Below are 24,881 nucleotides of genomic sequence, written 5' to 3' on the forward strand. Positions count from 1 at the left end.
TTATTTTATTTCATTTTATTTTTTGAAATTAGAATGACATTTTGAATAACAAAATCAAATAAAAAAAACACCAATAATGTTTAAATTAACCATATGAAAAATATATTTTATTTTTAAAAAGAAAATATATATATATATTTAATTATGTTTGCTTTAAGAAATTAGCTAATAACTGTATGATATCAAATACTATTAAATATTTTAATTATATTTAAATTCATGTTGAAATTATTAATTTAATTTAATTATTTTTAATTTATTGAATTTTTTAATGGTGTTTTTTTTTTTCACAAAGTCCTCTTCATGACCTCACTCAGAAATGACAAAAACAGCATCAAAAACAACAATAATAATAGTCTTTATTATATTTATTTATATATTTATTTTATTTAGTATCTATTATACTAATGATTTTGTTTCATTTAATTATGCATGACATGAAATTATCCAACAATGGTACTAATATTGCAAAAAGTTTCAGAATTTCAAACATGTCAGCATTGTTCTAGAGGTTTCATAACAGAGTACATGATGCAACAGAAAAAAGAAAAGAAAAGAAAAACCTCAATCAGAATACACACATCTGCACATCTGTTGAAAGACCTCCTACACACCATGCCTTCCCATCAGCCCCCTCCTAGCAGGTTTCCCGTAAACCCTCGTATCGCTTCCTCATTCCCTAGCTTGTGATCAGTCAGATATGGACAAGTGAACACTTGCACCTTCTTCCTCTTTTCTCAGTCTGCGTCTCATGTCTCCCTCCCACATCATAGGTGGCTTCATTATACAAATTATACACTAAGTACTTTTAATGCGAAAAGCCTCACGCTACACGCCACATTTTACATTTTCACAAAATAAGGGATTAATAGCAGCTTTATGATGCATCCGCAGTTCTCCAAGGTTCATGATGATGCAAATGTTTCTAGGAAACATGGCTCTTGTTTTTGTGTTAAACACAAACACACAGTGAACTGATGTGTGAATATAGTAAAGCTGCGTGAGTTCATGTGATGGTCAGATTACAATGGCGAAAAAAAAAAAAAAATGCGTAATGGTATTAAATGCTTAAATATTTTCCTGAAAAACAAACTGATTGATCATATCCTATTACATCACTAATTGATCAAAATTTAAAAGTAAAGTATAGTTTATAAAAGTTTTATAGCAAAGCATATTCCATCTTCACAACTTTAATAATTAATTTAATCACAAAAAAATGTATAATAAATCATTTCAATGTTTAATATAATGCAGTAAGTGACATTCAGGTATAGTAAGGCTATCCAAATACTATCGTGAGCCACTGTCCATGTAGGTCATGTGGGTTTGTGGGTAAGGTACAACAAAAGGCTTGTGTAAACAGTCAGGTCTGAGCGGCAGGTGATGATGTTATGAGCTCCGGCACTGAAGCTTTTGCAACAGAGCTGCTTTAAAGAGGCCACACTTCCCTTACTGGCATTATGAGGCAAAGGGCACTGGGGCACAATTTCTACTTCCTGTCATATTGTTACAACACTGGAACATTTGAAACTACACGAGGAGAGCGTATGGCACTGAATCACGGTCACGTTTAAACCCTCACAATATTGTTTAAGACCCACCATGATGAAGCACGTGAACGCTGATGATGAAGAAGCAGCAGTTGGGATCATGCAGTTGCAATAAATGGCATAATAAAACAACATCCTTTATAAAAGTAAACAGATATTTGGCAACATTGTCCTGGACTTTAGACTGCATTGGTCTTTGAGCAAACGATGCTGGAGTCATGACTAAACCGTGCACACTATTAAGAAATCAGATCAGTATGTTCTTTTCATATGATGGGTGGCGTGTTTCCACATGGTGCCTGACGGATTTACACACTTACACAATATTCTCATCCAAACTTACTTCTGATGAGGATTACTCCATAAACCACAACATAAATCACCCTGCCGGGAATAATTTTAATCAACACCTTCAGAGCACTGTTGACTGTAATGTGTGATGTAACTGAACTCTTTGTAGCAATACAATGGCATTCTTACACTGGAATGCACAGAGGGCAACGTACACTTACACACACACACACACATGCATGTATGTGTGTGTATAAACACATTATTTAAAAAAAAGAAATTACATTGCAGTTAAAGAGAAAATAAATCCATTTGTTAAATAAACAGTGTCAAATTAAAGATATTCATTTTATACTAAATATTATATATATAAATACATAGGCTATTACAATTACAAAATAATTAAATAAAATACATTAGCAAGAGCATGTATTTATTTATTTTAAAATATAAAATTATTTAAATATAAAATGTATATAATTTGTACTACTTTTCAAAATTTTGGGGAGATTTTTTTTGTTGTTGTTGTTGCTGTGTTTTGTTTTTGAAAGAATTCTCTTTTGCTCACCAAAGCTGCATTTATTTAATTAAAAATACAATAAAAACGTTAATATTTTTAAATATCATTTCAATTTAAAATAACTGTGGTCTTTTTAAAGATATTTTAATTGAAAATGTAATTCATTCATGTGATGCAAAGCTGAATTTTCAGTATCATTACTTCAGTGTCACATGTGCTGCTTATGTTGTTTGTAAACACTGTGATGAACCTTTTTATTTCTTATTTTTTTCAGGATAATTTGATGATTAGAAACTCTTATTGACTTTTACATGTATACATTTTAACAGTAGTTTATATATGTAAACTAAAAATTAATTTAAGTTTACTTACAAAAAAAGACATAATAGACATACTAAAACGTATTGGAATATTCGTGATTTACATTTTGCTTGCGGTTTTTTAAGCAGTGGCTATTTGCACTAAGTATTAATAGCGATAAAGGCTATTTACATTAAGTGCAAATACTGTAGCAATATATGCTATTTACACTAAGTGTAAACAGCACTTAGTGTAGGCTAAGTGCTGTTTACATTAAGTGTAAATATCAATTAGATGCTATTTACACTTAGTAAAAAAATTGTATATTTTCTTAGCGATATATGCTATTTACACTAAGTGCAAATAACAATAGATGCTATTTACACTAAGTGTAAACACTAAGTGTAAATATCACTAAGTGTAGGCTACTAAGTGCCATTTACATTTAGTGTAAATAGCAATAAGATTCTATTCACACAAAGTAAAAAATAGCATATTTTCTTAACGATAGGTTTACACTAAGTGGCTGTTTACAATAAGTGCAAATAGTGATGAATGCTATTTATACTAAGTGCAAAAAGCGATGGACTCAATTTACACTAAGTGAAAATAACAGTATTTTTATCTGCACCTCAGTATTTTAGTAGGCTACATTATAAAATAGTATGCAGTAATAACGTATTGAGTGTTAATTATAATTTTAATTCAAATTATTAAATGGATCTCACCTTATTGGGACAATAAAGCCCTCCCTACACATACCCTAACCGATACTTTATTTTCATTTTATTTTTTGATGATTTCTTTCATTTTTATTGAAAATAAATGCCTTTCTGATTCAATATGAGTTTGAAAAGTGATAAAAGAAGTTTGGTAAAAGGACGATTCGAACCCGGGTCGATCTCGTTAAAAAGATTATAATACTCGATTAACCATCTACGCCACCAAAACTAGCTGTAGTCCATGATTTTTTATGTTCTTTACCATCAATATCACACATCTAGGGGTGGAGCTAGTGTACATGGCTGCTTTTTATTGTCCATCAATGGAGGAAGATGCTTTTTGCCTTTCTCTCAGGAGAAAAAATCAGAAAAGTAGGACACTTCAAAGTCTCCATTTGTTGTGCTTTTAATCTTTGCTGCCTAGAAGAAATGACTTATATATTACAATGACCTCGTTTGTGTTTCTTCTTTTTTGATTCATTCACTCATATGATTGTTTTAAAAATAGCACATCTCAGAAGAGGAGGTGGAGGATGCTTCGGTTTTTCCTCAGTTCCTCTGCTGTTCCAGTCAGTGCTCTGCCGTTGTGACCTAGGTTTCCTCTCTTCTCTCACCCTCTTCTTGCACTTCCACTTTGACCTTGCGCTTGCTTCTGCTGGCGGTGACAGTCTCAACCAGGCCTCTTGTATAACATGGCGCCTGTGAGCGGCGTTCAGTCTTATGATGACACACACAAACACACACAAACATACACACACTTTGAGTCGGATGGAGTCAATGACTAAACTGTCTCCTCAGTCTGTGGGTGGCGCAGACGGAGACTATGTCCTTGGCATGGAGCTATTGTGTTCACACTCCTTCTGGAAGGCGATAGCAAAGTGTCAGGCAGGCCTTGGGACAGAACAAGAAGTACTCATTGAGGAGAAAAGAATCTGCTTAAGTTCAGATTATTTTATTAAACTGATGAAATGAGTACAGTGAAGGTTATTCATTGATTCCAGACGTGTAATAATTGGATTTTATAAATGTATGTACATGAGTTCTAAATGAATTACAAGAACTGGATGAAAGATGCAATAATGTAAGATTGTATCTGTAAATGGCCAGGGTAGGAATAACATAAATTAAATCCCTTTAAGAGTTGTTACATTACCATTTTATGCATCTGGCAGATGCCTTTATCCAGATGCATTCACAGTTTTAATAGGGATATTGCTGGACATTAATATTTTTGAAATTATTCTATTTAACATGATTGACATTTTTATTATTTTTAAATTGCTAATATTTAATTGTTATATATTTTACAATTATTATTATTTTTTCTCCTGGATAGTATTGAGATTAAAATGGAGAGCAAACTAAGACTATTTACAATAAGTGCAAATACTGTAGCAATATATGCACTAAGTATAAACAGCACTAAGTGTAGGCTGCTAAGTGCTGTTTACATGAAGTGTAAATGAAACTTATAAAAATGATAAAAATGATAAAAGCACTGAAATCTGAAAACATAAAAATTAAAAAGAACAAATTCAATAATAATAATAATACGAAATACTGTAAAAGCATGTGTAAATAATACTAAAATAACTCAATGCCAATATACTCAAAGTTTACACACACACACACACTAAAAAAAGAACTCTCATTTCTCAAAACTTTACATTTGTACGTTACATTAACTACACCAAAACTGGAACTGAGGAAATGGTTAGTTTTTTTATTTGTCATCAGTTTTCACTCAGCTTTTCTGTTAATCGGAGTCAAATCCATATATCATGTGACAGATTATACGTGTTCATGATTTTTACTAAACATGAACATGTATAAACATGTTTTAATTTTGTAGGGCAGTGTGCCTTCCACAATCATTTTAAAGCTCAATAATATCACTACATGTCAACAATTGTCTCATTTGCATCTTTTATTTCTTTAATTATATCTCAATTAAGTCCATGAAAGAGCAACCTCTGAGTAACAGCATTCTCCTGTGGGTGGACGTTGAAGTGCTTGTGTGGTGTTTTTTCCTCATAATTTCCCTTTGGAGAAGAGTGACATACATGCTGCAGAAGCAGGATATCGTCTTTCACGACTTCCTGTCTCAGTCTGCTGACCAACGAAACAGAAACACCAAGTGCATGCACTCGATAACCCGGCTCTGGGAGTGTGTGGCGCTGAAGAACCAACAAAACACACACACACACACACACACACAAAACCCAAAACACAGGGCAATTAGGAGGAAAATAAAGCAGCATTCCACAGATGCCATGGCTTCCTGAAGGACGCGGGCAACGTGACCTTTCATCTGTTTGTTTCATGTGTGTGGCATGCGTGAATGAACTCAGAGGAAGAGCTTTAACAAGGGGGCAATTCTTCAAGCAGGAGGATCTCAAACACAGACTCGAGAGGAGGGAACTCATTCACACCGTTTAGCACTCATTTCCACATCCATTACAGACACAAACATAATACTTTGCTATCAGCTTTTTGTAAACGAACCCTGATAAATGCAGTGTGTTGAGAGTAGTGTTACTGTGACTGTTGAGGAAGTTCTACTCTTTTAAGGGCCCTTTTAGAATAACAATAGCAAAAGTTATTTGAGGCCACAGGAAGTATCATGTCCAACTTTCCACTAAGGATGTTTGTGTAATTGTATAATTGCTTTACTTTTTTTTTTTTTTTCATCTGCAGCCGTTTTTTTTTTTTTTGTTGTTGTTTTTTTTTTACTTTTTATTTTAACCATCATTCTAATATAGAAACCCTCAATACTGCAATCAACTTTAATATTACTTTTAATATATACTTATTATTTAATTTACCACAATATACTTAACAATAGTATGAATTATGAAGCTGCGATCTAATTATTATATATATATATTTTTTTTTTAGAAAACGTGTTATTTCAAAATAATCAGAGTGCACAGGCCAAGTCCATGGCAATTTTGTGATTTAACAGAGGTATAAAGCTTTAGAAATACCAGTTTTTCAGTATATTTAAAGGTTAATACTAAAAGTTATGTTTTTAACGCATGCTTTGAAACGAATCAAGACTTCAGCTGATGATAATATAAGTAAAATATGAATATTGCTGCAATTACAGGCTTCAGGACAGCAGATGAACATCTTTCAATTTCATTCAAATCTAAGAGGAGCGCAATACATTTATGTGTAACTATTTCCATCTAGTGTTCAAATTGAGGAACTGCGAATCGACTATTTTCATCAATGCATTAAATGCGTAATGATTTAAAATATAATTAATCACGTTTTTTTTTTCGGGGGGTGGGCGGGTAAATAATGACATCATTTTTAAAGCATTCATCATTGCATTTGTTTTACTGCGTTTAATTTATACTGATTTAAAACGAACAACTATTTTTCCAAATAGGATGATTTATCATATCTGTATTGCAGCAATCTAATGAGACTATAACGAGAATATTAATTTGCAATAACGAGTAATACAAACAAACCTCGAAGGAGGGGCGATGTTAAGTTTGGGAAATTTAGTAGCAGGATTTGTGGAACTTTTGGAATGCACAATTATGTTACGCACTAATTATGCAACAATGCTTTTTTTCTGTATCTTCTGTATTGCACCTTTACGTTCCAAAGGTTACTGTACTGTTCTGTACATTATAGTAAACATGGTTTCAAAGAATGTAGGTGCTGTAGAGATCAAAGTAAAGCTAAAATACGAGTCTCCGTCTAATAAAACTCAAATCCCATTGGTCCGCTCCCATGCACCTGTTCGTCATTTCAACCAATCACAGAGCGACCTCATGCACCTCCAAGATGGCGACGTCCATTCAGAACCGCTGTAGGTACATTCTGTGTTGGCAAAATACCCGCAGTAACTAATCAAAACAAAGTAAGACATATGCGGCAATACAGTTAATAACATCGTTTTCGCCGTTGGATATCTGCCAATGTCGGTTGACGGCGTGGGGTTCGCTTTCATGGCTGTTTGAGAGTGAAATTGGGCGTCCTCTCGCCATGGCCACCGACAACAGGATTCATTTCTGGAGGAGAAACCCAAAGGTTCCCGGGAGGTGAGTTTAATCATTAATTTCCTCTTTGAACTAGTTTAAGTGTGTGGTTTTTTTTGTACTCTGAAGTCATTTTATATCAAGGTATCGACTCTGACCAGCTGATTTGTTTACTAGACACCGAGGCTGTGTGCCAAAACATAGTGAGCTGTCTGTTTTGACAGCATGGCTATTCTGGACGTGTGTTGCGTTTTTGCTCATGTTGTAAAGATCAAAATTAGGATTATTTGTGCATATCACGAAACCGCTGGTGTGATCTCCACTTGTGGCCATATGGTAGCGAAGTTAGTGTTGGTTTATATCAGTCCTTACTGAAGTTCGACATGGTGACCATAGCTATCATCGACATACCTTATTTTTACTACTATTAAACTATGCTAACTTGCCTTTTAGCTTTCATTTTAATCTAAAACAAAGTTTCTTACACTGTATGATTTCATAATAATTTGTTATGATGTTACAGTAACTGGATTAACTATGCAATGCTATCTATGTACTAATAAGTACTTGCCATGGCAGTTTCTTATTTATTTTATTTTTATAAAGGAAGCAAATCTAACTTCATATGCTTTACTCTGGTTGTTTTCTAAACAGTATTTAATTAAATGGATTTGAACCTATTAAAGCAGACATGTAGGTTGGTCTAATTTGGCCTTTTGTTTATTCTGGGCAGATAGTTTGCTGAGTGTGCTTCATATTGCGGGTTGTTAGGATTTTCATGGTTACAGACAGAATCAGTTCATCTTACTGTGAACGCTACCTTGTGATGACTGGACAGTTTCCTCTAGATAAGAATTTATATCAGGCCTTGCATAATCCTGCAAAAGAGGAACTCTCATGCTGTTAGTGTGGCAGATGTGCTGCTACTGAAATTCACTTTTTTCTTCAAGAGGTAATATTTGCACATGATGGAATCGATTTTCAGGGCTATTTTTATTTTTTATTGAGGTATATTGAATTGAATATGTACATACACACACACACACACACTCACATACTTTTCAAAGACTGAATTTATATATATATATATATATATATATATATATATATATATATATATATATATATATTAGGGGTGCAACGGTTCAACTTACTGTTCGGTTTGTATCAGTTTCAGAGACACTGTTTTGGTACGGATTGGTATGTGCTGTGTTTAGGGAAAAATTATACTTTTAAATAAAAATAAAGAAAATAACAACAAATAATCATTAGTTTTTAGGTACAGAAATTGAATAAAGTAATCAAATGTAAAATAGAATTGTGTATTTGACTGTGTAAATTAAAAAAACATGTTTAGTTACAAAAAGTTACAAAAGCTATTCAACCAAGAGCAGTGAGGGATTTCTTTGTTGCTGTTTGATTAATATTTAGAAAGTGCTGTCAATTCAAGAGAATGCACTGATACAGTATGTTCAGTCGGCTGCTAGGATACTTGCCAGGATGGGCATTTTTACATAATTTTTTGTGTGTGAATTTGTCCATTCAAACACAGTACTCAGAGCTTATGTATGTGTTTGTGTTTATATATATATATATATATATATATATATATATATATATATACACACACATACATAGTACGGACCAAAAGTTTGGACACCCCTTCTCATTCAAAGAGTTTTCTTTATTTCTTTATTATCTATATTCAACTGAAAATATGCCATATTGTAGATTCTTCAAAGTAGCCACATTTTGCTCTGATTATTGCTTTGCACACTCTTGGCATTCTCTTGATGAGCTTCAAGAGGTAGTCACCTGAAATGGTTTTCACTTCACAGGTGTGCCCTGTCAGGTTTAATAAGTGTGTTTTCTTGCCTTATAAATGGGGTTGGGACCGTCAGTTGTGTTGTGCAGAAGTCAGGTGGATACACAGCTGATAGTCCTACTGAATAGACTGTTAGAATTTGTATTATGGCAAGAAAAAAGCAGGAAAACGAGTGGCCATCATTACTTGAAGAAATGAAGGTCAGTCAGTCCGAAAAATTGGGAAAACTTTGAAAGTGTCCCCAAGTGCAGTCACAAAAACCATCAAGCGCTACAAAGAAACTGGCTCACATGCGGACCGCCCCGGGAAATTAAGACCAAGAGTCTCCTCTGCTGCGGAGGATAAGTTCATCCGAGTCACCAGTCTCATAAATCGCAGGTAAACAGCAGCTCAGATTAGAGACCAGGTCAAAGGTACACATAGTTCTAGCAGCAGACACATCTCAGAACAACTGTTAAGAGGAGACTGTGTGAATCAGGCCTTCATGGTAGAAAATCTGCTAGGAAACCACTGCTAAAGAAAGGCAACAAGCAGAAGAGACTTGTTTGGGCTAAAGAACACAAGGAATGGACATTAGATCAGTGGAAATCTGTGCTTTGGTCTGATGAGTCCAAATTTGAGATCTTTGTTTTTTTTCATTTAGCAGACGCTTTTATCCAAAGCGACTTACAGATGAGGACAGTGGAAGCAATCAAAAACAACAAAAAGAGCAATGAAATATAAGTGCTATAACAAGTCTCAGTTGGGTTAACGCAGTACACGTAGCATGGGCTTTGAAATAATATAATAAATAAATAACAAAACAGATAGAATAAAATAAGAATAGACCAAGCTAGTGTTAGAGGTCTTTATACACACAAACACTCATACACAATTGCATAATAAATGAAAAGAAAACAGATTACAAAAAGATTAGAAAGGTAGTTAGATTTTTTTAAGAATAGAATTAGAATAGTGAGTGTTAAAGTTAGAGGGTCAAATAAAGATGGAAGAGATGTGTTTTAAGCCGATTCTTGAAGATGGCTAAGGACCCATGTACCCGGATTGTGTTGGGGAGGTCATTCCACCAGGAGGGAACATTTAATTTAAAGTCCTTGGGATGGCACAGTCAAGTGATGTTCACTTGCAGAACGCAGCTTCTAGAGGGCACATAAATCTGAAGTAACAAATTTAGGTAAATGGGTGCAGAGCCATTGTCTTGAATTTTATGCGAGCAGCTATTGGAAGCCAGTGCAAATTTATAAACAGAGGTGTGACGTGCATTCTTTTTGGCTCATTAAAAATTTATCTTGCTGCCGCGTTCTGGATATATAACGTATTTATTTCACTAATTTCTGAACTGTAATGGCTTGTTCATTTACAAAGTTTCCTGCTGTTTTTGGAAATAGTTTTCTTGTTTGTTTGTTTTTCAGTTCTTTGTCTCTTAAAATTGATATGTTTGATAGATTTGATACATTTTACTACAGTGTTCATGGTATCATATCTTCAGAAAATTGAGCAGAACACAATGAAGACGTTAGAAACGGACGGGATTCCGCTCTGTGATGGGAAAGATGAACATGTTATAGTTTGGGTGTGGTTGTGATTCTAGATTGTTTGAGTTGCTAGTTCAGGTGAATCGGCAGCAGTTGGAGGACGCGCAGTGGGTGTGATCCGGCTGTAACATGAGTGGACGAGAGGTGTGGCCACTTTCCCACCATTGACCTCATTTAACAGAAGGGACCGAGCATGCAAAAGTAATACTAGATGCTTCCAGACGACTTTGGTGTCATCCTAGTAAAATGACATGTCCTATAATTGTAGAGAGGCACACAAAAAGTTGTTCATCCACAGAATATGTCTTGTTAGTTGATAACAGAATTATTATCTTGTTTAATTCATTATAATAGCATGTTAATGCAATTCTCAATGGAAATTATTAATTACACTGACAGTTTTCCCACTCTGTTAGCTTTTGTATGTATATTGTAGTGTGGAAAAGTGTGTGTGTGTGTGTGTGTGTGTGTATGTGTGTTTAGCAGACGTTTAAGATAAGGCTGCCCTCTGGCAAACTGTTCTCCTGCTCAAACACACTCCTCGCTCACAGCCCAATATTTAATGCAAATATGAGCAGCTTGCTTACATATCTGGAAGTAATTTACCTTTCATTTTCTACTCGCATGAAAATTGATGAGCCATATTTCAGCTGCATTGTGCTTTTGCCAACTATTCTGTGGTCCCATTTGCACATAATGCCTTTATTATTGTGTTGACTTGGACAACCAAAAGGCCTTGTGACAACCATATTACAACCATACCATAATAGCCATGTTAATTTTCCTTTCAACAGTATAACTACACCTATGGCCCTGTGTTGCTCGTAAAAATTCTGCTTAGCATTGCAATGTTTGGACTTCTCTCACCATTACGCAGGATATTGCACAGTAACTCACAATAGCCTGTGATATTGTACAGATTTATATTTATATGTTGTAGTAATGTGGAGGACCCAGCCGTGTGCTTCGCTTTTAATTTGAGATGTTTTTTCAGATGTTTTCACTGCATTTCCAGATATGAGTTTTTCGCTGTGTGTTTCCGGGGTATATTTAAAGAATATTCAGAGTGTATTTACAGTTTACAGTTAAGCAGCATTATGAAAGTGATTTTAATGCAACTTTTATTTAATCTAAAGGCTGTTTAGAATAGCATAGTGTAATACTATACTTACTGTTTCTATGTATTATGTTCTCTTCATACTATGCAACTTTTATGTATGCATTGCATACCTTGATGACAGATTATTTGCCATATATCGAAAATACATCAAGGCACTATGTATCTCAAAATGCATTGTATTTAACTTTAATTAAATACAAAATAAATAAAATAAAGTTAACTTTATTGTTTGTCTGCTGTGATTTGTGTCTACACCGCAGGTTTGAACTTAACCCTAACTACTGTTCAGATGTTTTAGATCCGCAAGATTTATTTTTTAATTTTAAGAAAGAAGTCTCTAGGCCTAATGCTTCCCAAAGCTACCAAAAATACAGTTTAAAGAAGAAGTGAAATTGTGAATCGTTGTTACTATTATTATTATTAAAATGTTAAAAATATTTGAATATATTTTCAAATGTAACATTTGTTTATGTACTATTTCTATCCTTAATATATAATAATATTTCTTTCCGAGAAAAAAAAAACAAAAAACATACCTATCGAATTTTTGGTATGAATGTAATGTAGTGTCTGAAACTGTTGCGAGGTTTATATCCTGTGGAATGCAGTAATCTAGTATTCCATTATGAACTTAGTTTCACTGTCCTTCCTTGTCTTGTGACTCTGAAGTATGAGGGCACAGAAATGTTTTGATAGCATCTCTTGTTTAAAGCTTTTATACTTTTAGTTTTATGGTGCCTTTTATCACATTTTAAAGGTTGCTGTTCCCATTCAGCCTTTCATTAAATGGAAAAGTGACCAGGATATTACATAGAAGTTTACTTTTGTTTTTTATTCCATAGAAGAGGGAAAGTCGTGTGGTTTTGGAACAGCATGAGATTGTATTTATGTAAATTATTGAGATTATATCAGTTACTCTCATATGATCATGAGGCTGAGGGGTGGACGATATACTGGTAGACATGATTAACTGGTAGAAATGTATCAACCGGCAGAGATTTTCACCTATCATGGTTAACATACACACTCACGTGACGTTTCTGTGCTACGTGGTCACTAAAACTTATAGTTTGAAAATTTTTAAGCATTGTGATGTAAAAACAAGAGCTTTTAAACCATTTAAATGTAATTGGCAGATTTGCTTTATGAGCTCGTTGTCTATAGAACGCAGGAGTACTGAATGAAGTTAGGCCTATTTATTTAGTACTAAGGCCGATTTATAGGCCTTGAAAGGTTAAATACATACACTAGTGTGTCAAAATGGCCATCTTTGCAAGTATCCTCCTAAACACAGTAGCTCTAGTCTTAAAGGAACACTCCACTTTTTTTGAAAATAGGCTCCTTTTCCAACTCCCCTAGAGTTAAACAGTGGAGTTAATTTTCCAATCTTTTCCGCCGATCTCCAGGTCTGGCGGTAGCACTTTTAGCTTTGCTAATCATAGATCATTGCATCTGATTAGACCGTTAGCATTTGCTCAAAAATGACCAAAGAGTTTCAATATTATTCCTTTTTAAAACTTGACTCTTCTGTAGTTACATCGTGTACTAAGACCGACTGAAAATGAAAAGTTGGGATTTTCTAGACTGATATGGCTAGGGACTATACTCTCATTCCTGCGTAATAATCAAGGAATTTTGCTGCTGTACCATGGATGCAGCAGGCACAATGATAATAGTCCACCAGTTCCATAGCAGAGTTGCTGGGGACTATTTTCAGGCGCTGCGTAATATTATTGCGCCTGCTGCATCTCTGGTACAGCAGCAAAATTCCTTGGTTATTATGATTTTACTCAGTGAAGAATATGCCGTTTTGGTTACACAACGCATGTAGCATTTCTTGTTTATTTGTTCTACTATAGGTTTTTTTTTCCTCCTATTGCTTGTAATTAGTTTCTTATTCTTATTTATTCGCTGATCATTTACTTGTCTTCAGTGCACTTGAGTAAAAAAAAAAAAGTAATAAAGATCTTATTTAAAGCAAAAAAAATTACAATATTGTGATATAGATCATTACCGTGAAATAAAATTACTCATGTTGTGATATAACATTTTGGTCATATCGCCCACCCCTACCCAGTCCTGTTTCTGCTTCTCTTTAAAGCACACATCAGCTTTTCTTTCTCTTAGCTTACAGCCAGTATATGGAGCACAGCACCCTCCTCTGGACCCACGCAGACATCGTCTGTAAGTGCTGCTGCTAGCAGTCGACTGTCTGCATGCACACCAGCCATTTGTTTCTCCAGTTGTTTGTGCCTTTACTCTTTTCATTCATGTCTTCTGACTTTCAGTTGTGGTTTGAATCAATCATAAGTCCATCCAAATAAGTGCAAGATTTGCATAAACCCTTTGAAACCTTAGTTTTTTTTTTTTGTCTTGCGTTATCCTTTCTAACTGTAACCAGTTCATATGTTATAGTGTGTGCAATATTACCATTTTTGAAAACCTCTTTACTTGTTTGCCTACAGATTAAAAGATGCTCCAAAGGTTAACAGTCTGAACACCAAATCCAAAAAACCTTCCACTTTCCACGAATTTGCTCGGAGCACCAATGATGCATGGGACATTGATGATGAAGAGGATGATGGTATTTTTAGTCTTAAACAGCTCTCATCTTCACCTGTCCAATCACGATCCATGCCTCAAACACCCTGCCTCAAAATCATCAAAACCCCAGAAGACACCGAGGCACTGCCCCCCTCACTGGACAGGCAGGAACCAATCAGCACAAACCCCATTCAAGATCGACTGGATATGGGAAGCGGTCCAGCCAATGGCAGGGTAGTAAAGTCCAGTAGCGAAGCCCAGCTCAATGTTAATGCAGGTATCCGGTCGTTGTTGTTTTTAAGCTTGTAAAAAGATAGAATGTCATCAGTCAAATCTGGGTTTTTTCAGCCTACCTTTAATCTAAAAAGTCCCGTCATTACCCAATTACTGTTTGTTATATGGCTGGTATGATGTTTTTGAATGTCCAATCACAGACTGTATGTTAGTAGATATGTCCAAATAGCCTTTTCAGTTAAGGGTTAGAAAAACAAGTAACAATTTGGCTGTCTATCCTTTTAAAAAAAAAAGCCAACTTGAGTTTATACTTGAGTATATACAATTTTGTGTTGTAAAAAAAAAACGTATTTTGTAAGATATTATTTACATTTTTAATATCGGTTTTCTGTTTTAGTATACTGTAAGATATAATTTATTCCTGTGATCAAAGCATATGCTGATTTATTATCAATGCTGGAAACAATTGTGCTCATTCATGTTTTTGGAACCTGTGATACTTTTTTCAGGATTCTAATCTGAATATAAAATAAAATGAAAATCGGCATTTATTCAAAATGGAAAGACTGTGTTACAATATACACTACCTTTCAAAAGTTTGGAGTCAGTCATTTATTTTTTTATTTTTGAAAAGAATAAATACTTATGTTATGTTATGTATGGGTCAAATGGACAAAAAGTGATAGTAAAGACTCGTATTGTTAGAAAAGATTTTAATTTTAAATAAATACTGTTCTATAACTTTTTATTCATAAAAGAATTCAGAAAGTATCAGTTTAAAAAAAGAAAAAGAAAAAGAAGCAGCAGCACAACAGTTTCCAACACTGATAATAAATCAGCATATTAGACTGATTTCTGAAGGATCATGTGAACATTCAGACAGAAATGACTTACATTTTATATTAAAACAGAAAACCAATATTAGAAATTGAAAAAATATTTCACTATAATTGTTTTTCAGTAAAAAATACAGCCTTTATGAGCACAAGATACTCCATAAAAAAAAAAAAAAACATTAAAAATCTTACTGATCAGAAACTTTTGAACGGCAATGTATATAATTAATAAATAAATAAATAAAATTCATTAACATGACAAAATATTTAATTATATTTTGTTAAAACAACCAAATGTGTAAAAAAAAAAAAAAAAAGGTGTGTGTAAAATATATATCCATGTTAAATAATTTTTATTTATTTATTTAATAGTACCTTAATTAAAAAATATATTGATGTTATTTAAAAAAATAATAATATTTTTTTATGATATATATTTTAATATTAATGTTAAATGTTTTTATTTTTTGTCCTGTTTAGCTCGTAATACCCTGCAAAAACAGCAGTCACTTCCTGTGCGGCCCGTTATCCCATTGGTTGCCCGCATTTCGGACCAAAATGCCTCAGGAGCTCCACCCATGATGGTGAGAGAGAAGACTCGATTGGATAAATTCAAGCAGCTACTTGCCAGTCCCAACACAGATTTGGGTAAGCTTTAAAACGAACAATTAGAGATTTGTGCAAGCATTACAAAAAAAACAAGGGATAAGGTCTGTTTTCAGCAGGATTATAAAAGTGGCCACTTGTGGGTTATCTGTGTAAGATATTAAAACCCATCCATCAGAGACCATCTCAAAACAGAAACCCTCACATGTGTTCACACCTCATTCTCTCGCCTGCTTTACCGCCTCTAGCTGAATCTCTTTGCCAGGTGAGACAGTGTGGGATGGCAGAATGCATGAAAACAGTCCATGATGTTATCCTAGTCTTCCTGAATTCACGCTGAGAGGCCCTTCTGTTCTCTCCACGTCCTCCAGCCAATCATCTCTTCGAGAGCACCTGCAAGCTAGCAGAACAAAAACAAGTTCTGTGTCTGCCTGCGCTCATTTGTGCAGCTGATGCTATAAAGATGCTATCAAAGAGACTCACTCTTCTTTGCTTTATAACTAAGTTTCAGCCTCCGCAGGCTCTGAGCTTTCTGAGCGACAGGCTGAAATCACGGGGGAATGAGAACCATCAGTCATTCGGGGGAGGAAATAATGCGTAAGCACTTATGAAAAATGCACTTGTGATACAGTTGGAGGGGCTTCCCTGCACAGTGTTCTGAGTTCATAATAGCTTCTGAGATCTTTCATCATTCTGCTGTCATATGACGGTTGGCAGGTGTCCAGTGCCATTAGTATTTTAGGAGCGCTTGGATAGCGGTTTCGTGTTTGTTCTAACTCAAGAACGACCCAGGAGCGATCTCGCCAGATGTTTCTCAGCAAGTCCTTAAGTTTCCATGGACGTTTTTACATTCACGGATCACAATGACCCAGAGGGCTTGGCGGGAGTCCACAAAAACAATCCTTAAAAAGCGGTTTAGACCTCAGCACCTGGAGGGATCGATGATATCTGGTCTAATGGCATCCACCTGTGATGTAATGTTTACTTCATAACAATGACCAAAATAAGTAATTGAGAGCAGTGGAGTTGAATCGAAGCTCCATTCGATTAAAAAATAAAAGGACCAGACGGAGAGAATGGTTCATATTTACTGTGATTCATCTGGTTGATTTGACAACAATTATCTTTGATCTTTAATGTAAGACTTGAAAAGAACAATGCAATGGACTTTTTTTTTGTGTGTGTGATTATTGCAAAGGCAGGAATCATAATTGTGATCAGTCGCACTATCATGTAACTCGTCTTGATTTGTTTACTGATACTTTGCATGTTAAGGAGACATCTGCTTTTGTAAGTAATTGGAGCCTTGGGGCTATTTTGGCTTGGTGCTGGTATGAAAACCGCCTAGCAACCACACAGAATGCCCTAGCAACTGCATGGCAAGTTTTGCAAGGACACATTTTTTGAAGAAATCGGACTGTAACATGAAACACATAATAATACTCTATTGTGGAATTTAGGAGTTTTCTTTGTGACATTTTAATTGTCTGTTTTCAATTGTCCAAAGTATTTAAATTCAGTAGCTCCTAAATCTCTTTGTTTTGTTAAATTAATTTATTTTTATTCAGAGACATAATAAAAAAGAAAATAAACTGCCAAAATCATCTTCTTAATCAGTATTTGTCTTGTTTTCCAGTCAAACATACTTAAAGCAAAAATATTCACTCGAGAAGCAAAACTGTGTAAGATATAAACCTTATTCATAATATATTATTATTGAACTTAATAATATGTCTTGAATTAAGTTTTTTTTTCCTTACCCATTGGCAAATATTTTCTCTCGTTTTAAACCTAAATCGATCGTAATTTGAGATTCAGAATTCAAACAAGAAACAGCCAGTGTGATAAGAAATGTAAACTTATTTTAGGATACTTTCTCTGAACAAATCTTGATTTGCAGTTTTCCTTTTCAAATAAATGTATTTTCTTGTAAGTGTGTTTAGATATTTTACTGGAAATCAAGACAGATACTGATTTAAAAAAATAATTTTAATGGTGCATTCGGATAATAACAGAATTGTGAAATAAGGGAAACCAAGCTCAAATAGTGTAGTTCTGATGAGCCGTATGGAAAAACAGGACAGCAGGCCACGACACAGATGCTTTTTAAGCTGTTTGCCTAAATGTGCTCTCCAGACATCATGCTGACATCCCAAGCCATTGCTCCATCACCTGTGAATCGTCAACTTCCCAGCCATTACTTTAAAATCAATCTGCAGTTATGGCTCGCTGTCTTATTGGAGTTACCATAATTCAAGGTGGCATGGTTGTGAAAACTCTGAGTGTGTTTGCTAATTAAAAAAATAATTGTTTATTGATTATGTTGATTGAACTATAAGTTAGTGTCACCAGTCCTGTGAAGGCAGACGAATGTTGATTTAAAGCATGATTTTCTCTCACCGCATATGAACAAACTCTTAATACATGTTTTAACTGCTGATGTACTTTAATTCCACCTGCTCCTGCAACTTTACTTTGACATTGTAGTTTCACGTCCAAACTGCAGTATGATGTGTCCTCAAAGCATATGTTCACCTCTTTAGCTATGAAACAACACAGCAGTTGTGCTACTGAAGTATTTGTCATTTTGGATTAACTTTGCAACGTGTTTTGTTCATACAGAGGAGTTACGGAAGCATAGTTGGTCGGGAATCCCTCGTGAAGTTCGGCCAGTCACCTGGAGACTCTTATCTGTAAGTATTTACCACTACTGTTTATTTCATGTTCATTGTAGCTTGCTATTCAAACAAACAGCAGTGCGATGACAAGAAAAGATGTGGAAGGAAAGGACTGAAATATGTTGTGAGATGTATTTTAGCTTACATTGTTATCATGGACACATAACCACTAGACCTTGGTTTCAATGCCTAATTATTACTAATATATCTTAATATATGTTTTCTTTTCTTTGTGTTGGGTTTGTTAAATATGTTTTGAGCTTCTTTTTTGAAATTACTTGTACGAAATGCAGCCAAATGAATATTCAATCGAATGAATAATACAAAAATGGCGTAATAAACTATAGTTTATAAAGGAAAATATTTGTAATTTTTTTTTTTATTATTATAAGCCAGCATAACAAACCTGCAAGCATTTTAGTTCTGCATAGGCTGCACAGAGAGTATAAAACTTCCACACCACTTTCAGTTTAATGTGCATTATTGATTTGTTTTGTAATATTGGTTTTGCTGAGCACTTAATGTCAGCAGAATTGTGACTGTCATCATCGGAGGGGTAGAGTGGGCCGCTGTGTAGTGGCTTTATGTGGGCGGATGTTCGGAGAATGCTTTACAAGCCTCATTTGCGTTTCTGGCGAATGCTTACACAGTCAATAACACACACCTCTGGGCTAAGCTGTACAAGCAAATCCCAACCCAGCTCCTCCAAGCTTTTACTGCTTCATGCATTGTTTGCTAGGGGGATTAAATGGAATAATTCCATATTTATAAAATTACAGAGGTTGACGCATGCCAAACGTATGCTAATGTGACAAACACACACAAAAAAACATTTGATCTTTTTTTCATATTCAAATTGTGATCGTAAAGAGCAGCAGTTGCATTTTGTTGATTTACATCACGTTTGTGTTACGACACCAAATGTAAACGTTTCCAACGTCGATCCTTGATTTACAGCACACAAACCTCGTCAAGACCTCCTCGGAATCGCATTGGAAAGCCGTTTTAAGATCATTTAGATTTTCAGCATGGAATTTAATAGCCGTTATTAAAGTTTTGAAGGGCCGATGATGGGGCGAATCCAAACGAGCAGAGTTTGTGCACTTATTATTCGCCTGAAGCAACAGACGTGAGCTGCATCGAGTCGGATTCTGAATGTACGTTATCATTTATGTGTTCAAGCGCTCTGCAGCTCTGTGTGTGCTCATTAAAACAAGAGTTGAGAAACAATGGGAGGGGAAGGCACTTTTAAAAACACCATTTTCTGAAACATGATGGAGAGTCATGACAACGATCTAACTGACAGTTCCACGCCTCCACGTCTGCTCTACAAATAGCCTGCACTTGTTGTCTGCTCTTTAGGGAATGATCTGTAGCTAGTAAGTATGTACTAGCACAGTTGCATCCTGTCTGTGTGTTAGTTTAGTAGCTAATTGATTAGAAGTTTCTCCCAGAGTTGTGGCTTTTTTTTTTTTTCTTAACTTTTGGGATCAGAGGCTTGTGTTCTGTTTTTTTCAAGTGTGTTTTTTAGTTAGGCAAGCATCACTATTATTATTGCTCATACTATACAATTACAGTGGCATGCGGAAGTTTAGGAACCCCTTGCAGCATCTTTGAAAATGTGTATAATTTCCAAACAATAAGAGAGATCACACTAAATTAATGTTATTTTTTTATTTAGTACTCTCCTGAGTAAGATATTTTACATAAAAGATGTTTGCATATGGTTCACAAGACAAAAAAAAATGATAATAATGCTGAAATTATTAAAATAACCCCATTCAAAAGTTTGGGAACCCTTAGTTTTTTTTTTATGGTTCTCAGTTTAACTGTTCAGAACAAACAAGGGACTCATGCACAACCATCACAAAACAGAAAGACAGTCGTGGATCATTCAGGTAACCACACACAGTATTAAGAACCTTTTTTTGGAAGTTTTGAGCTGGTTCGCAAATCATTTGAGTCAGTTTGGGGTTCGCGAATCATTGCTATATATGGATAGGCATTTTTAACTAATTTAGTAGCTAGTTCTAATTACGTTTTCCTAGGGTGTTTAGGTGTGATTATATGAACTCGTATTTTTTGTTTCAATGATGTGACTTTTAGCAATATCAAGTATATTCAAAAATTAAACAAATCGTGCCTAAAAAGTGCACACATTTTTATTTATTTATTTAATTAAATGTGTTTAATGTTTAATGTGCATCTCAGAAAATGCTTTATTTAAAACCCCAATTGAATGGCGCTTAAATGCACTTAATTCATCTGTCAACTTTATTGTCATTGTTCACAGTACAAGTACAGACAGAGAAACAATGGGGAATAATTAGAGTGTTTATTTTTGATGTATGCATTGCATTCTATGCATTTAAAAAATAACAATATTTTTATTTCTTTTTTCTAAAAAAGGAAACTAAGTTGGTAATTTTAAGATGAGTCTTATTTTTCTCTTGCATAATTAATATTGCAGGATCGCGAATCATTTGAGTCAGTTCGGGAGTTCGGAGCGACTTCACGAATCATTTGAGTCAGTTCGGAAGTTCGGAGGGGGATCGCAAATAATTTGAATCGGTTCGGGAGTTCGTAGCGGGATCGCAAATCATTTGAATCGGTTCGGGAGTTCGTAAGTGGGATCGCAAATCATTTGAGTCAGTTCGGGAGTACGTAGCGGGTTCGCGAATCATTTGAGTCAGTTTGGGAGTTCGGAGCGGAATCGCGAATCATTTGAGTCAGTTCGGGAGTTCAAATCGGGTTCGTGAATCATTTGAATCAGTTCGGGAGTTCATTTTTTTGTGTGTGTTGTGGACTAAATGTAAACATCTTTTATGTACAATATCTTACTCAAGACAGTACTAAATAAAAAATAACAATAATGAGAATTATGTGAGTAATGATGCTAAAAAAAACTTAGCTTTGCATCACAAGAATAAATTACATTTTAAAATGCATTAAACTAGAAAAGTTATTTTAAATGGTAATGATATGTCACAATGTAATTGTATATATGATTTTTTTGTATTTTAATCAAATAAGCATTAAGCAACTACTCAGAACATCTTGGCAACTGCCTGGCAATGCTTTAAAAAGCATCCGGACACCTCTGAACCACCCTAGCATCTAAATAATAATGCAGTTTATGAACTTTATTTTTCATTAAGGCACTTTGGAAGGAAAGCATTTGCTAAGAACTTAAATGAAATGCAATATGTCTGATTTTCTTCTCTTATATGAAGCCTTTTAAAAAGTGCCGTTTGTATGAGCAGCACAAAAAAGCCAGTAGCATAAAATCAGTTGCATCGTATTCTGAAAGACATTCACTAAACATCTGACTTCAGCATGACAAAGAAGGTTGTCTCACTGAAATGATACAATATGTAGATAAAAAAAAAACAAGATCAAAAGCTTATTTATTTACAACATTTTTTTTTCTTTCATGGGACTACAGTATTGAACTGAATTTACATACTGCTGTTTTTAATATCTTTTAGTTTGCATTATTTATAGGTTATATTTTGGTTACAGGGCAAGATACACTTGGAAGACATGAAGAAAGTGGGTGTACAAGAGTTCTGTTCTGAACACTATTAAATTAGCATTTTCTTCTTTCCATGTGCTTTCTCTCAGGGCTATCTTCCAGCCAATAGAGAGCGAAGGGAACTGGTTCTCCAGAGGAAGAGGGAGGAGTATTTTGGCTTCATTGAACAGTATTACCACTCCAGAACAGACGAGAATCACAGAGACACATACAGACAGGTAAATCTCAACCCAGCCTGCTTCTGAATATGTTCCCAAAAAAGAACCTGATTCTGATTCTCCATGATTTCCAGGAGTAAGAGAGCACTTTAATCAGTCCACAAGTGTTCAATGATAATTTTAGCTAAGGATGTTTTAGGTAATGTTTTGCCGAAACACTTTGGAGTTTACTGTGTACGTTAATATATGTAGTGTCGATGTACCATACCATGGTTTCTGTTATAACAGACTGCGTGTAAACAGAAAATGCATTGTCTGATCTAATGGACAGGATGTCACGAATGCCAACCATAGATATTATGTTGAAAGCAACCCAGAATATTTGTTCAAATGCAGGTTGAGTTAGTTGGAAAACATTATAATATGCAAACCTGTTTTCTGTAATGGCATGAATCCAGATAATTCAGTGGAAAAGGATCTGATAAGATCGTTTCCAAGATTACAGATCTTTTTTTTTTTTCAATTCTAAATATTATTTGTTGTAATATCTGTCCATTTTGCTGTTAAAGGGCTGAATTTAGTGTTCATACTGCACATCCCAAAAACATGCTTTATTTGATAGGGCTTCTTTAAAACTTCAGTTTGGGGTCGGTGAAAATCTTATGCTCACCAAGGTTACATTTAATTGGTAAGAAATACTGTGATATATTATTCTAGTTTAAAACAACTCTTTTCTATATGAATATATTTTAAAATGTAATTTATTCCTCTGATGCAAAGCTGAATTTTCAGCAGACATTACTACAATCTTCAGTGTCACATGATCCTTCAGAAATCATTCCTTTTGTTTTTGATTCTTTGAATAATAGAAAGTGCAAAAGAACAGCATTTATTTGAACTAAAAATCTTTAATTAAAACATTATTAATGTCACTTTTGTTCAATTCAATGCATCCATGCTAAATAAAAGTATTCATTTCATTAGAGAAAAAAAAAAACCTTCTAAACTGAACTTGAGATTGTCACATATCTACTGCTAATTACTTCTGATTTGTGGTTTGGCAGACACTTCAATCCATTAAGAGCAATCCCTCTGGAGCAGCCTGAGGTTAAGTGTTTTACTCCGAGGATCAACGGTTAAAATTCACAAATCGATCCTTGTGGAGTTTGAACCGACAACCTTTAGCCCAGGGGCCTTTTGTAAAACACTTGCATAGATTTCATCCTAGAGGATGATTCTTTCATGAATGGAACTAATCTGATTCTGTAGTTCAAGTGAGTCAGTGATTCATTTGCAGAGATTATCAGTGAATACTGTTGTAAAAATCAGTCTGCTCCTCACACAAACCTCATAGTATGAAGAAGACTCGTAAACTTTAGATTTTTGGGTGAACCATTCTTTTAACCACTAGGCTACAGACGCAGTGATTTAGTCAAGGTTACACCTGCTTCTAGAAAGCTATTGTAGTAAAACACCCAGATTTTGTCCTGTGTGTTATTAATGCGGGCGAAGTGGGGCGGGATCAATATTCTTATGGGCTGTAAAACTCAGGTTAATGGTGCAGGACTGGTAGTCGATTGCTATGCGCTGCCTTCTCTCCTCTCTTGTCCGGTTCCTCGGGGCTTGCTGGCTCCCAGCCCCTCATTTTGTCTACTGCAATACAAATCGGACACAGACCTTTAAAAGGATTTATATGGTCGTACAGAACCGTTGGACTGGCCCCTGGCTGTCTGGGCAGAAACACTAAATGACCTTTTAGTGTGGTCACAGTCTGAGAGGGCGAGGAATGGCGGTGAATACGCGTGAACCGCACTTCGGTGGCCTTCGAGTGACCTGCATTACTACAAAGCCATTTCGTCAAGCATGTGATGGAAGTAGAAATAGAGAGAGAGAAGAAAATAAGAGAGAACCGGATGAAAGCGAAGGGTCGCCACCTGTATGTGCGGCTGGACGCTGCGCTGGTCGCTTTCCAAGTGAATTCATGCAGGTTTTGTGTGTAGCTTGTTACGAAACCAGATCGATAGCCTGTGCAGTTTGGGCCCTGATGGGTTTCCTCCATTTAGTGGAAGGGAAAAGGCACATGTAACTCAATTTAGTGCTCTTGGGCCATATTGATTTAATCTCTTATTTTTTCCCCCGGTCACCTGTGTTCCTGACGTGCTGATTCAGTAACTGGTTTGTGTTTGTGTGGGTGTATATTTGAGCTTACCTGTGTACACCTGTGTGTGTGTGTGTGTGTGTCTCTCTCCATAGATTCACATCGATATCCCGAGGACGAACCCTTTGATTCCTTTGTTCCAGCAGCCGCTGGTGCAGGAGGTAGGTGATCGTCTGAGGCACCAACACCTGAGTCTGGCTGCACAGCGCACCTGTGACAGACCCACCGGCGTCATACAGACGTCTGATCTCACACAGCAGGCATTACA

The 24,881-nt window shown here is 35.2% G+C and overlaps 1 protein-coding gene across 2 annotated transcripts in view; it reads left to right on the plus strand.

The window, feature by feature from the left end:
* Nucleotides 1-7,156: 7,156 nt before the first annotated feature.
* The window catches only part of LOC128020686 (TBC1 domain family member 22B-like), a 44,996-nt gene continuing 27,271 nt past the window's right edge, over nt 7,157-24,881 (plus strand). Inside the window, exons 1-7 of one of the 2 annotated variants that reach the window (XM_052607289.1) lie at nt 7,157-7,447; nt 13,992-14,048; nt 14,330-14,685; nt 15,959-16,126; nt 18,707-18,777; nt 22,387-22,515; nt 24,709-24,774. In XM_052607289.1, the coding sequence (XP_052463249.1) occupies nt 7,392-7,447; nt 13,992-14,048; nt 14,330-14,685; nt 15,959-16,126; nt 18,707-18,777; nt 22,387-22,515; nt 24,709-24,774 (903 nt within the window). In that variant the 5' untranslated portion in view covers nt 7,157-7,391. The remainder of the gene's footprint in view (nt 7,448-13,991; nt 14,049-14,329; nt 14,686-15,958; nt 16,127-18,706; nt 18,778-22,386; nt 22,516-24,708; nt 24,775-24,881) is intronic. The other variant, XM_052607290.1, reaches the window with a different exon arrangement.

Source organism: Carassius gibelio, chromosome A10, assembly GCF_023724105.1.
Source record: "Carassius gibelio isolate Cgi1373 ecotype wild population from Czech Republic chromosome A10, carGib1.2-hapl.c, whole genome shotgun sequence".
NCBI lineage: Eukaryota > Metazoa > Chordata > Actinopteri > Cypriniformes > Cyprinidae > Carassius > Carassius gibelio.